Source organism: Protomyces lactucae-debilis, assembly GCF_002105105.1.
Source record: "Protomyces lactucae-debilis strain 12-1054 chromosome Unknown BCR37scaffold_9, whole genome shotgun sequence".
In the NCBI taxonomy this organism is placed as follows: Eukaryota; Fungi; Ascomycota; class Taphrinomycetes; order Taphrinales; family Protomycetaceae; genus Protomyces; species Protomyces lactucae-debilis.
Window position 1 is genome coordinate 78,196 of NW_024468001.1, and position 14,745 is coordinate 92,940.

The 14,745-nt window shown below is 50.1% G+C and overlaps 3 protein-coding genes across 3 annotated transcripts; 2 read left to right on the top strand and 1 right to left on the bottom strand.

Annotated features, from left to right (window-relative positions):
• Nucleotides 1–5,780: 5,780 nt before the first annotated feature.
• Nucleotides 5,781–6,911, bottom strand: BCR37DRAFT_347018 (NADP-dependent alcohol dehydrogenase C; the record flags this gene model as incomplete). Its single annotated transcript, XM_040867736.1, has 2 exons — nt 5,781–6,695; nt 6,741–6,911. 2 exons carry the CDS (start codon nt 6,909–6,911, stop codon nt 5,781–5,783), a joined length of 1,086 nt encoding a protein of 361 aa, XP_040725327.1.
• Nucleotides 6,912–11,634: 4,723 nt separating this feature from the next.
• Nucleotides 11,635–12,939, top strand: BCR37DRAFT_312601 (uncharacterized protein). The gene is made up of 2 exons (XM_040866940.1): nt 11,635–12,815; nt 12,860–12,939. The coding sequence occupies exon 1, from the start codon at nt 11,720–11,722 to the stop codon at nt 12,668–12,670; it is 951 nt and encodes a 316-aa protein (XP_040725328.1). The 5' UTR covers nt 11,635–11,719; the 3' UTR covers nt 12,671–12,815; nt 12,860–12,939.
• BCR37DRAFT_303086 (acyltransferase family-domain-containing protein) lies at nt 12,917–14,698 on the top strand. Its single transcript, XM_040866928.1, has one exon. It carries the CDS (start codon nt 13,164–13,166, stop codon nt 14,622–14,624), a length of 1,461 nt encoding a protein of 486 aa, XP_040725329.1. The 5' UTR covers nt 12,917–13,163; the 3' UTR covers nt 14,625–14,698.
• The last annotated feature ends 47 nt before the right edge of the window (nt 14,699–14,745 follow it).

Sequence of the window (14,745 nt, forward strand, 5' to 3'; positions counted from 1 at the left end):
TTCACATTCGAAGTTGGGTCCAGGTCCTGTCTCCTGATGAGCGCTGACCCCTGGATGAGGCCTTGGATTCGGGGTTCGAAGAGCTGCAGTGGTATCCCCTAGGGACTAGTGTCTTTTGGCTCAACGGAAATGCGAGGTGAACCCCGAATAGGTCTGACAAATAAGGTTGACGACAGGCGGATGATACCAAACGGGGTTTTCTTCGGGTGTTTAGGTGTTTCGCTGTTCAGCTGATACTGGGATTCCTTACTATGTTACTATGAGACCTTGCCACCTTTATATACTTGCGCTCATGGAAGCTGCTAGAACATTTGTTGTGTTCATGGAAGCCAATAGAACATCTGTTGTTCTATTGCTTTCTCTTGCTTTCTGTGTTGTTCCATGATGGTCGTTCATAGACATGCGATTTGCCACTGCCGATCACGTCGTGAGATCTTGACCGCGAGTAGCATCATCTCCAACACTCCCACTCTGCGAGCGTGGCAAGATGTTGTTGCGTGGCAGGCTTTGTAGTCCTAGACTCGTGCAAAACCTTTCAATCTTGTCCTTAGCCAGCGCCTTTGTGAAGATGTCTGCCAACATCAAGTCCGTCTGCAGGTATTTGACAGTGACGACTTGAAGTTCGATGCATTGTCGCACATAGTGATGCTTCACCTGAATGTGTTTCGTGCGATTGTGGAACTTTGGATTTTCCGCCAATGCCAAACAACTCTGATTGTCACCGTGCACAATTGTTGGACCGTCGTGGTTGAAGCCCAATTCGAATAACAATGTCCTAAGCCATGTTGCTTCGCGACATGCTGCAGAGAGACCCATGTACTCAGCCTCTGTGGTCGACTGAGCAACGGTCTGTTGCTTCTTGCTGCTCCATGAGATTGATCCGCCAGCGAGACTAAAACTGTAGCCACTTGTAGATTTGCCAGTGTCGATACATCCTGCGAAATCCGAGTCAGTGTAGCCAAGTAATTGTGCTTCTGTGCTCCCACTGAACGATAATGCATAGTCTTTTGTGCCTTGAATGTATCGGAAGATCCGCTTGACAGCCTTCCAGTGTTGTGGTCCTGGATTTGCCATGAACTGTTTGACGACTCCCACTGCATATGCCAAGTCTGGTCGAGTGCCTGTCATTAAGTACATGATGCTGCCGATTGCCTTTTGATACATTGTTGCATCTTGTTCGCCGAAATCGTCATCCTGGCCACTTTCATCAGTCTGCATGATCTTGCTGAGTTTGGTGCCCGAATTCATTGGCGATGAGACCGATTTGCAAGTAGTCATGTTGAATTTCTCAAGAATGTCGTCAACATATTTGCGCTGCGAAAGCCTGATGCTTCCAGAAATCGTGTCTCGAATGATCTCAATCCCGAGACAGTAGTGTGCCTCGCCTAGATCCTTCATCTTGAATTTGGCCGAGAGATCCCTTTTGACCTCTGATATCTGATTGTTGTCCTTCGAAACGATAAGAAGATCGTCCACATAAACTGCGACGATGACTTGCCCTCTGCCCTTGACGTAAACCGAGAAGTCCGCTTGGCTCCTTGTGAACCCTTGAGACTCAAGCTCTCTGTGCATCTCCATATACCATTCTCGTCCTGACTGTTTCAGACCGTACAGTGTTCGATTCAACTTGCAAACCAAGTCCTGGCCTACCTTGAATCCTTCAGGTTGCACCATGTAGACTTCCTCTTCAAGCTTACCATTCAAAAAGGCTGTGATGGCATCCATTTGATGAATCTCCATGCCGTACATGGCTGCCATAGCGACGATTGCCCTGATAGAATTGAATTTGGCGACGGGGGCGAATGTTTGGTTGTAATCAATTCCCTCCTTCTGCGAGAAGCCTTTAGCGACGAGCCGTGCCTTATATTTCTCAATCGATCCGTCGGCGTTGTGTTTAATCTTGAAGACCCATTTGTTGCCGATGGCCTTCCTGCCCTTTGGAAGCTCGCATAGCGTCCAAGTGTTGTTCTCAATCAGTGATGCATATTCCAAATTGGTAGCAGACTCCCACTGTTCCCTTTGTTCACCAGCCATCGCTTGCTTGTAAGTTTCTGGCTCTGTGATGACCAAGTTTGCGCGCACACGAGATGATGCCTTTTGTAGCAAATCAATGTCATCATCCGAATCTTCTTGCGATACTGGCGTGACGGGAGTCAGACGAGCAGAGCGTCGAACTTGACCTGAGCTCGTAGCGTTTGTTGGCTTAGCGTGAGCGACCTCCTTCGATTTGGCTGGTAGCGACTCAGTAGGCTTGTCGATGATAGCCTCACTCGTGTTGTCGTCGTCAGCGTCCTCCTCTCGTGGGACGTACACCACATCGCGTTTGTCTCCTCGGTCTTCCATGAAGATGACGTCGCGCGCCTTCGTAATTTTGTGTGTGTCCAAATCCATGAGTCGATATGCTTTGCTGTCCTCGTAATAACCGACCAAAACCAATTTCTTTGACTTCGCATCCGACTTCTGTCGATTGGCGTCCGCAACATGCGCATACGCGTCGCAACCGAATACCCTGAGATGACTCAAGTTTGGTCTGCGAGATGACCATACTTCTTCTGATGTTTTGTCCTTGAGTGCCGTGATTGGAATTCTGTTTTTGATGTAAACAGCGGTGTTGATTGCTTCAGCCCACAGCTCCTTTGGCAAGCCCTTCTCTTCGAGCATACATCGCGCGCTCTCCACGAGAGTGCGATTGAGGCGCTCTGCCACTCCATTTTACTGTGGTGTGTGTGGTGTTGTCGTCTGGTGCTTAATACCGTGAGATTTGAGATACTTCTCGAAAGCGTTGCCGCAATACTCGCCACCGTTGTCTGATCTGAGCGCCTTGTTGCGACAGTCAGCTTGGTTCTCCACAAGCGCCTTGAACTCTTGGAACTTCTCAAAGACTTCCGACTTCTGCCGGATGAAGTAGACCCAAGCCCTTCGCGAGTGGTCGTCAATAAATGTGACGAAGTACTTGGCACCTCCGTAAGTTGCCACTTGCACTGGCCCGCACACATCCGAGTGTACTAACTCCAGGTTCTTTGTTGTTGTCGTCTCGCTCGATGGAAACGACTTACGCGTGTGCTTGCCATTGACGCACCCAATGCAGTGCGAGTTGTCGTACTCGCCGTCCAACGACACACCATCGACCATACCAGGCAGGCGCACCAAGCTATTCTTGCCGATGTGTCCCAGACGCTTGTGCCAAACCTGTATGTCGACCTTCTCAGCAGTCACCAAAGCCGACACTGCGCTGTTGAGCGTGACTGAGTAAAGATTGTCGCGTTTGCAAGCCACTGCGACTTCTTTTCCGGTGTTCGTTTTGAGTGAGCAGCTCGTGCTCTTGAAGTCCAAGCGAATGCCGCTCTGAACCAACTTCGCTACTGAAAGCAAGTTGTGCGCTAGGCCCGGGACGTGCAACACATCATTAATCGTAACGACTGTGCCGTCGGATCCAGTGGCTTTGACTGATCCCATGCCGGTGGCCTCGCAATACGTGTCGTCACCAAGATACACCTTCCTTGGCGAGATTGTCTCATAAGAAACGAACCAGTTTCTCAGCGGAGTCAGGTGCTGGCTAGCACCAGAGTCGATGATCCAGTCCTGTGTCTGATCATCACTCGTTCTTTGGGCGTGGAGAAAGGCAATCTCTGCATCGTTTTCAGACACCTTTGCTCTGTTTGCCGCCGCATCGCCGGCCGAACCGCGACGCTCATCTGCTATTTTCTTGCGGCAGTCCGCTGCCCAGTGCCCATCTCTCTTGCAGTAGTGGCACCGGCCCTTTTTCTTTGGCGATGGACCCTTTCGGCCCTTCTGGTTCCCCGAATGGAAGAACGCTGCGTCTCCTGTGGGTGGAACTGTACTTCCTCTCCTTTGGAGCTCTTCATTGAGCAACAGCGCTTCGATGGAAGCCTGCTTCAATGTACTCAGTGGCCCTTGCACGCTGAGCATCGTCCTCAAATGTGCGTAACTTGGTGGCAACGAATTGAGGAGCACCATGACCTTGTCCGCCTCACTTTGGGGACAATCCACGGCGTCTAGCTGCAACGCCAATGCGTTCAGCTTGCCAATGTGCTCAAGCATCGAGTCGCCTTCTTCCATCCTCAAAGCGAGGAAGCTCTGACGGAGGAAAAGCTGATTCGTGGCTGACTGTGCTGCATGTATCTCATGCAACTTCGACCATATCTCTCGAGCTGTCTTGCAGGTTTGAACTAAGACCAGCTGAGAATCCTTGATGGACAAGGCGAGGGTAGAGAATGCTTTCCTCTCTGCCTTGGCATCAACAGCCGGTGCTTCTTTATCTTTCTCAAGTGCTGGTGCACTCTTGTCCTTCTCCAGTGCTGATCCAGAGAGCTCAGGCTCGACCACATGCCACACCTCTTGTGACAGGAGCACCGCTTTCATCTTCCACTTCCACAGGTTGAAATTTGTACCATCGAACTTGTCCACTGGGGCAAAGTCCTTGTGCGACAGAGAAGACATCTTTGGTTGAAAGGCGGTTGAGCGTACTGATCTTTGGAGTGTTCTGTAAGTATGCTGAACTAAACAAGGCTTGAATAACCTCTTCGGGTGTTTAGGTGTTTCGCTGTTCAGCTGATACTGGGATTCCTTACTATGTTACTATGAGACCTTGCCACCTTTATATACTTGCGCTCATGGAAGCTGCTAGAACATTTGTTGTGTTCATGGAAGCCAATAGAACATCTGTTGTTCTATTGCTTTCTCTTGCTTTCTGTGTTGTTCCATGATGGTCGTTCATAGACATGCGATTTGCCACTGCCGATCACGTCGTGAGATCTTGACCGCGAGTAGCATCATCTCCAACAGTTTCGACTATGGGGTGCGCTGGCCTTTTATTGCCGGCGTTGGCAACTCATCAGCACAACTCTCACGCTCTAGAGTTGCCTGCGCATAACACTCCCCTGCTTCTGTATCCCTTCCTTCCATCCTCCCGATGCCGAGCAGCCTTTTGAAGTTTTCAAATTTGCCCCAGCCGGGGAGCCTTTGTCAGCAGGTCCGCGAGCATTTGGCCTGTGGCGTCATAGTCAAGATGCATACAGTCAAGTCGAAGACACTCGCGGACGGAGATACAAAAAGAGAAATATCACATGTATAACTGCGCTGCGTCTCTCACTGATCATTCGGCCATGTTGTGCTCAGGCAACTCTTGAGCGTGAGAGTTGCGCTGATGAGTTGACAACGCCGGCCTTAAAAGGCCAGCACATTACATAGTTGACATAGCATCGTGTTGTCGCTACTAGGCCCCGCCATTCCGGGCTTCCTGCGCTATGTATGAATTTCAAGCGCTCGGCACAGCGTTACTCTAAGGTCCTGTTCTACACTATCCGTTACATACTAAAATGTGTCTTAGCTGTTTAGCAGTGGCAGATGCATGGCGAATGCCTGATGAACAAAGCTTGAACTGCTAAGGCACAAACGTTTTAGATGGTGTTGTCAATTTGGGGGGATACCTGGTGCTAGCAATTTGTCATGCGCACACTGGGGGTGTCTTACGCTCAGAATGCCCAACGCACAACATTAGCTATCATACTCTGTCGGGCAAAGGACTGCGCTAGCAGAAATTATTGATCTGTGCGGTGAGCGTGCGCGACGATAGACTTGTGCGAACAAGTTGGTTCTATCACGCCCACATGAGAGCCCGATTTATTGTGCGCATGGAGTCCTAAGTCCAAAACGTTCACGCGACTGGAAAGATAATTTGAGCTTCACTTTTAAATTGTCACCCCGATAGCTGGACGTAAATAAAAGACGATTCGGGTGTATATACGCCATTTATGGAACTACTTGGCGTACTTGGTCTTGAGGACATGTCGATAACGAGCATTGCCCTTCTCCATGTCAACCAAAGCTTCGTTGATATCTTCCATAGCCCAAACCTTCTTCCAGGTCTTGACATCATGCTTTTTGGCAAGCTCGAGCATGTCTGCAATTTCCTTGGGAGAGCCGATAGCGGAGCCACCAATGCTGATACCATTCATGAGCAATGGGAAAACATTGAGGGAGAGTGGCTTCTCGGGCGCACCAACCATCATGAAACGGCCGTGAACCTTGAGTAGCGACAGGTAACTTTCAAGCTGACCCTCTTCAAACTCATTGACCGTGCAGACAATCACATCCAATGAACGCCTGTGAGCCTTGAGGGCGTCCTTACCATCTGCAGTGGCAAGGAACTTCGCTGCCCCCATTTTCCTGCAATCCTCTTCCTTCGAGTGAGACCTGCTAATGGCAGTCACTTCTGCACCGAGTGCACTGGCAAAGAGCAAACAGTAATGCCCGAGGCCTCCCATGCCAACGACGCCTACTTTCGAGCCTGCTCCGACGTGATTCTGTGTCAGTGGTGAAAGTGCCGTTATCCCTCCGCACTGCATGGGCGCGGCATCAGCCAGGTCAATTCCTTCGATAGGCGTAGCAAAAGCAGCGGGTCCTCGCCAGTGGTGAGCAAAACCGCCGGAGGACTTGCCACTGCCATCCTTGTACTGAGATCCGTAGGTGCCAACTTGGCCATCATCGCAGTATGGCTCGCGATCGTTTTTGCATTGTTCACACTTTTGGCACGACGAGCTCTGAGCACCGACTCCAGCGTACGCACCGAGCGCGATTCCGCTTTTCTGCACGTTCTTACCGATCCGGATCACTTCTCCAACGATTTCATGGCCAGCAACAATTGGATAATCTGTAGCTCCCCATCCGCTCCGCTAACCGTTAGCAACTTCGGACGGACAGGAGCGAAGTGATCTTACCAACATGTGCAAGTCAGAGGCACAGATTCCGCAATAATGGATTTGGAGCTCGATGTCATCCTCAGTCCACTTCTTGGGCTCGAAACTGCCAAACTTCAAATTGCCGATGGAGTCTTTGTCGTGGGCAACCCATCCTACCCACTTTTCGTTTTCTGGAACATCGACTGCCATTTTGTCCTGATTTGAGGTTGATACGCAGCGAGAGCAGGAACATCTTTGATTTAAGTACTTTCAGACTCACGGCGATCGGAGTCCAGGTTTGCTGATGTCAGAGAATCTATGACGTCAAATGATCAAACCGACGGCCTCGCCAGAAGAGTGGTCGTCATGCCGACGGCTTTCGGCAAGGCTCTGCTGCAGCAATGCTGCTATACTTGCGCGGTGAAAACAGGCCATCGCTGACACGCTGCCGTATTTAGCGATGGATGATCTTCTAATTGGATAAGTCTCCTTGTCACGAGTGTAGATGAATGTCGACGATCTGTTGTGCTACATGAGTGTTCTCAGATGCATCATGATGACTTAAGCTGATAATGGGCAATGGTCAAGTGGTTCGCCACCTTACGACAGCACACTGTTGAGCAGAGGCCGAGAGACGGCAGCAAAATTTGCTCCGCTTTGCACAACATTAGCAAAGTATGTCTCTGTTACGCATGACTCCGTCGAGCTGTAGCAAATGCATGGCAGCTACCTGATGAATAAGTCTCGACTTGCCAAGGCATCGAGCGAATTAAAGGCATATCAAGTTATCAACAGTCTGAAATCGCTTCGCAATCGCTGTTCTGGCACTTTAAGAATGCGCAACGTTTGCGGTAGAACTATCTCACGCTCGTTCCAGCCGTCTTGAGCTCCTGCCCATGTTTGTTGCTCGCCCATTGATTGATACTGTCAAATGGGTACTCTATTCGTGTCTCTGGCCGGTCGCCGTACAATGTGTACAGCGAGGTCGAAGTGTTTCATCAAATCCATGATCAAGAACCATTCGGGATCGAAGTCAGAGCTGGTTGATAGACAACATCGCAGTACTTGATCTACATTGTACAGAAGTACAGAGGCAAAGGACAAATTACCTGCCTTCATGCTTTGCCGACATTGAGCTGCTTGAGAGCGAGATCCAAGTCAACGGCAATCAACTACTTCTAGTATCGGTAATCTATGAAGGCGTCCTCCGCTTCGCCGCCAGTACATGCACACAGAAGCCGGGCCTCGTTATGGCTAAGCCGCAAGCCACTGATGAGATGTCGCAGTCTTTGAACAGTATATTTCTCAGAGGATACCTTGCGTTTCAGGACGCAAAGGTAGGCCGTGTACATCATCCTGTCATTAGCTTCATTAGCTTATCATGAAGTAGGAAGCTTGCTAACCATGAGATTAATTCGAGCCGAAATTGATGCCCTGGCTCCTCCAAGGCAGCGCTAGTACGGCTTTTGAGGAAGGCATGCGTCAGATTTGCGAGCTCTGACAAGATAACGACCTGGCGGTCGCCTGGAGAGCTTGGCAGCCTCGGTAAACCTTTGATGTAAGCAAACAAACGCATGCCGGCGAATATGAATGATCTGTATATGTTGATCACAACAGTGCGCAAGCCATTGGATGTCGGGTCAACAAAAATGGGCTGACAGCTGAGCTTAATTCCCCTGAGCATTAGCTTCGCGGAACTAATCCAAATGATGCTGGCTGACCTGAAGATCCGCGGCACTATGCCCTGTCCGGGGTGCGCCAGCCGATATATGGTCAGGGTATCCGTTATCCGCAAACGCGGCGCACGCGTGTAATCTTTGCGCACGTCGAGACTGGCCGTGTTGATCGTCGTGCCGCAATACTTCTCTATTAGCAGCCATAGCGGCGACATCTAGGGCAGCTTACGGGAAATTCGAGTGTGCCTGTCAAGCACTCAATGCGGGTCGAGAGAATGACCGCTTCAAAATTTGAGAGACTCTTTGTCGGGTTCACAGCAAAGCCATAATCTGTTGACCCAGCATGCATAACCTGGAAAAAGCGCTTGGCATCCCTCAGATTGGTGGTGATATACAAAAAATCATCCACCATTCGGAATCCGACAGAATGCTTTGTCTGTGCCCAAGATAGATTCGTGCGCTCAAAGTCGTTGAAGTAAAAGTCACACAATAGGGCGGAGAGTACCGAGCCCTGGGGTATTCCTGTTCTTTGTTTGTAAAATGCCTGGCCTATCTGAACGATGTTCATACTGAGGTGTTCAGTAAGTAGCTCGAAGACTTCTTGCCGCTCACGCACTTGGCATAAGACGCCGTCGGTCAGCAGTGCATGCTTCTTGCTTTGAGCCAATTGCTTTGTGTAGTCAGGGAACCCTTGAATTGTACTCAATGGCGAAGCCCTAGTAGCGTATCTGCGTCCAATCCCATCAAGGCCTGGAACAAGAGCGCAAAACTTGCGCAGCATGAACTTGTCGTCGACCAATACATCAGCGATGATTTTCAGCAAAACGTCAACACGAATGCTATCAAAACAGTTTTTGATGTCTATTTTGCAGAAGTACAATTTCTCCTCGCAACCAGTCTCGAGTAAAGTCCGTTTGAATCGCTTGAGTCCCAAATGCATATCTTTTGTTGAAGCGATTGAGAATGTCGAGGTGCTCGGCTTGACACAATCAGAAGAGGTGAGGATACTGTGTACAGCTTGCAATATTGAATTGATGCTTGGAGCACTTGTATGTGGACTTTGATCCCGCAGGCTCTGCGGCTTCTGCCGTCGTCTCAAATTCGCAATTGGACGTGCGCCTCGTTCTTTGGGCAGAAACCGCAGGTAAGAATACCCTAGGCTGCGGGCTCGAAGCCTTGAGATGACCTCGTCCTTTGGGAGTTCACTGAAAAGATGAAGCTTAACACGAGCGATTTCCGGCTCTGTCAGTCGCTTCCAAACCGAGTGGCGAAAGAACAGAACACGGTTGCGAAACATTTGCGACTCGGTCACATAGAAGTGCACCCGTATCAATGACATAGCCAGTGAATCGAGGAGCCAATAGACTAGCTCTGCCTGTAGCTCTTTTTCCTTGACGTACTCGCTCTGGGATAATTTCCTCGCAGTTTTAGCCAAAGGCATACCCTGTAGATATTGATGGAGCGTTTGCGTTTCGAATCGCCGCTGAGATACTAGAGCGGGCAATCCTTGAAGCAGCTTTGCGAGCGCATCAGCGTTCAACAGGTTTGGTGAGACCAGTCGGAGCATAACAGCCCTCAGCCATGCGATGACTTGGGAGCTGCTTGTCTGGAAGTCTGTAAATGCCAGCTTCCTCTCATCAATGTGGCAAGGAATCTCGCGCACTCCGGTCGATCTAGACACCTCTTCAGTGGAACAAATGATTGACCATGATGTAGTGGCATGTTGGTTGCGTACAACAGAACTTTGGAGGCAGGGATCTGGGCAATAGTAGTTCAGGAGAACATCATACGGGCAGCTCTGATGGTTTTCGAGAAGATCCACTACGCCTTGTGCACGCGCTCCCTGCACGCTTTTTGGCAAGCGGCCCGGTGCAATTAGTGAAGCAACAACTGTAGACCTCGTTCTGAGTGGAATCGTTGCTTCCCTCGTGGTCGAGTCCGTCAAAATAGAATGACGGCCAAACTGCAATGGAAATACACTTGCAAGCAAAATTCGACGACCTACTGGAACTGGAGCCGACGCTGCATGGCTCAGGACATGAGATGAGGGGAGCCCGGCGAGAATCTTCCCTCTCTTATCGAGAAGGGGCCTTGAAAAGAAGATCTTGGAGCGCTGCAAAAGTATTTCGTTATTGGTCCGCTCTTTCGGGAGCCCGAACCTTGTCCGTTTGGGTGGAATGCGGTCACGTCCTGCTTCGTCCTTCTGTTTGCGTTTTCGGTCGCAGTGATTTGGCAGGGGCAAGTCTGCAAGGGAATCACCAGACAACTGATAGAAGCAATCATTGCCGATAGGCACAAACATACTTGTCTCACAGATGAGGTGTAGCCAGAACGTCTCCCCCAGCCTTAGAATTAGAGCGGGAAAGTAGCTCAGCTGTACTTACACATCCAAAAGCCGAATCCACACAGGGGTCAGAAGTTCATTCGCCGTGGTATTCGGATATTGATTGACCACGCTCGAAGCCTGAGGATGCCTCTGTCCATTCTTTGAGTTATTGCCCTGCGGTCAGCCGGCACACAACTTGCTCAGAATTTCATACTTGAATGTAGCCAATGGCTAGCACATTCCGGAATCCAGACTTTGCATGTTTGATGATGTGAGCTATAGCTCGCATGAAGACCTCCTGTTAGCGTTGCCGGACTCGATGGCAACTTACATCTGCAGCCGATTGGCTTGGCGGAGAAGGGACGTCATTCATTTGCTCTAGAGTCTGTCCAGAATGGCCAACAAGCACCGTCTCAGCATGAGACATCAATTTTGGATCAGCCTTGATTCGTCTGATGATTTCGCAGCCTGCTGCGCTCGAAAAACTGTTTTCGATGTAGTTCACAAGCGTAACAACGTTGGTGTAGTAGGCCCAAAGAAGCTGCTTTGACGGAGGCGTCAATGCAGGCATGCCTGCCAATGAGGATATTTCAGAAATTGATAAGCTTGTTTCTTATGGTAAGTTCAAGCGCAGTCGTCGAAGTGCTTTACGGCGAGCCACACCGGACGAGAGCTATTTGCAAGCAGTGCACACATCGACCGATGAACAATCTAGCCTGGATTTCGAATCGGGCCTTGACAGCAGAGCAAGGGCCTCAGGAATGGCTGTACGTATATATTTACGCAAGAAAATGAGACCATGCGCCATGCGTGCGGCACGGCTGCGTCGCGCTTCGTGCGATTAAACACGAAAATTGAACCCTGTAAATGCGAAAGGAAAGCTAGATCCAGACGACGTTCAATCTGTTGGAAATCCCGATTATAGTCCTTCTGTTGGCCAAGTATTTGTCGTATCTCTCTAGACACTCGGTCAAGCGCCGTGGCCCAAGGGCGGCTGTTCCTATCGCTCCTTCGCAATGGTTGCAAGCGCGCGCTCTCCATCGCCAGCAGGCGAAGAATCAAATCCCGACGAGCGTGAAGGGCGGCGGCGCCATCATCGCCTATCATTTCGGAAAGCCAGAGACGGCATGAAGCGCGTCTTTCGGGGGAGCAGGTCTCAAACACGGCCTGTCCTCGAATACTTCGATGTCTGCCTGCGCCAGGAAGATATCGATAATTACAAAGACGAGAATTGGCTACAGGATTCAAACATCGAATTCTTCTACGAGTGGATGGAACGAGAAAAGATGCCAAAGAGCGATCCGCAGCTGGTCTTCCTTGTGCGCCCCTCCATCGGCTATCTCGTCGCATCCATCGCTCAGCAAGGAGGAGTCGTCGATGCGAGCCTATTGCCTGATGGATTCCTGGATGCCCGATATGTGTTTCTTCCCATTACTGACAACATTGATCCTTCCAAAGCTGGTGGGTCCCACTGGTCGCTGCTGGTTGTCGGCGTGGACGAGAAGCTTGCTTGGTATTATGATTCTCTCCCAACATCAGGCAGTGACAAAATGACAGACGCGCGTCACTATCTACTCGCGATGAGCCAAGTATATGGAACGACCTTCGAAGCTGTCGTCCAGAAAGCACCGAAGCAAGCAAATGGGAGCGATTGCGGCATTCACGTATGCATGACAACAGATGTTCTCCTCAGCAGGATGCAACTTCTCACCTCCGACAGTCATCGAGACATGGACTTGTCAGTGTATGGCATTCAACAAGACGCCAAGGCTTATCGCGAATCTCTTTTGAAGCTCATTTCTTCAATGCTCGAGATGAGGGGACCACGCATCGGTTCACGCTTGGACGTAGCAATTTCGCCGGAGCGGAGATCACAATCCCGGACGAGGCCCTCTTTGGACCAGAGGTTAATGGACGGAGGCTCTCGGGTGCATACTATTGTCGAGGAGCAGGCAACCCACCTTTGATGTTCATGAAGGATTACTGCCGTCGCAGTCCGCAAGACCTTGCTTCGTGCACAGTCTACTTAGTGTTCGATGAATCTCATCGTCTAAATGTGCACTTCTGGTCCAAGGGTGGCCAATTGTAAAATCAGTCTGATGCACTTCTTTGGTAAAGGCCTCTTACGTCTACGTGTCAGCTTAACATATTGGCAGCTGAATGCGGCCAGTCTCTCGAAACAGTACATTGAGGCGTGACTCCGACACGAGAGTAGACGCGACCGCTGATATTGAGAATATTTGCATCGTATCATCAGCACCGCATTGTCATAGAGCTTGAATGTTAATCCAAGTTAAGCTCAATTTTTCAAATTTGATGGCGCGCTGTGCTGTGTGAGAAACGCGTAACCGGTACCACAGCGACGAGCGCGGGACCTGGCGACATTCCGAGCTCCAGCATACCCTTTGCGAGAGCTTTCCTCTCAGTCCATTCCATTTCAATTCGGCATCTACCCAACTTATGCGCGAATTGGTCTGTTGCAATACGGGATCCACCGACTCTTCCCAGCAGGAGTACTTAACGTCCAAGACAGCAAGCTTGCGACCGTCTCCAAACTTCTGGACGAATCTGGCCTCGTCGTTGACACCCGAGATATTTCAGATCAGCAAGCGATATGCTGGTCCTCTCCGCGACACAGCATACTTGGATGGACTGCGAGGTGTTGCAGCATTCTTGGTCTACATCGTTCACCACGAAAGTTGGGCTCATCCTGTTTGGCTTCCGGTAATGGAAATGGGATATGGTTACGACGGCCATCGTTACTTTGCTTGCTTGCCGGTCGTCAGAATACTGTTCATGGGCGGGCACTTTGCCGTGTCAATATTCTTTGTCATTTCCGGTTTCGTTTTGTCACGATCCCCATTGAAGATGATACACGACGGAGACAGAGCGGCAGATCTGGCCAAAGTGCTCTCTTCCGCGATGTTCAGGCGGGCTATTCGACTCTACACACCGGTTGTCGCAACTACTTTTATTTTCATGACTATATGGCATATAGGCACGGGTGTTTGGACCGCATATCCTCCTCACCAAGCCAACTACGCGGCGGAGGTCGTTGCTTGGGTCAGAGAATTCAGCAACTTTTCATTTGTGTTTCGGCACCGTGGTATTGCATGGCTGACCTACAATCTTCATACATGGTCGATTCCAGTCGAATACAAGGGATCAATGGTCGTTTATGTTAGCTTGCTAGCATTATCTCGCTCCTCAATACAATCTCGAGTCTCTGTTGTTGCCGGTCTGATCATTTACTTCATGTATGTGGTGGATGGGTGGTTCATCAGCTGTTTCCTTGCAGGGCTGCTGCTGGCAGAATTCGAGCTCCTTCAGCGTTCCGGACAACTTCCAAAATGGGCTTGGCTCAATTTTCTGCGAACGTATCAGTATTTGCTCCTTCGCCTGGCTCTGTTTGCGGGATTGTGGCTTGGAAGTCAGCCAGGCGGGGCGCCTGACATTGACTACCTAAAACGCTCCCCTGGCTGGTACTATCTTGCTTTTTTCATTCCCACAGCTTGCAGCGAATTCAAATGGTTCTGGTTCACCGTGGCAGCTGTGCTTACCGTCACTGCCGTCATTCACACGCCATGGCTCCGCCGGCTCTTTGAAGCACCAATTGCACAGTATCTGGGGAGGATTTCGTTCAGCTTATACCTGGTGCACGGGCCAATATTATGGCTACTAGCCGATCGATTGTACACCGCGACTGGCAGGACAAGGGAAGGCCAAAATCAAGGCATCTTAGCATGGAAAGATACTTTTCCCTTGTCTGGTGCTGGACCTCTCGGCTTGGAATTCAATTTCTTGGCTTGTCATCTGATCATCCTTCCTATCACCTTGTATGCATCAGAGTTGGCCACTAGGTTGATTGATGAACCTTCGGTCCGATTTGCGCAGTACCTGTATCGAAAAACGCTCGCTTGACATTATGCAACCTTGCGACAGAAATGGCTACAAGGACAGAGGTTTCACCAGATCCATCAAGACTCATTCCTTTGCTGTATCTCTATGTATGTATGTAAAACAGGTTGATCCCCTTGTATCG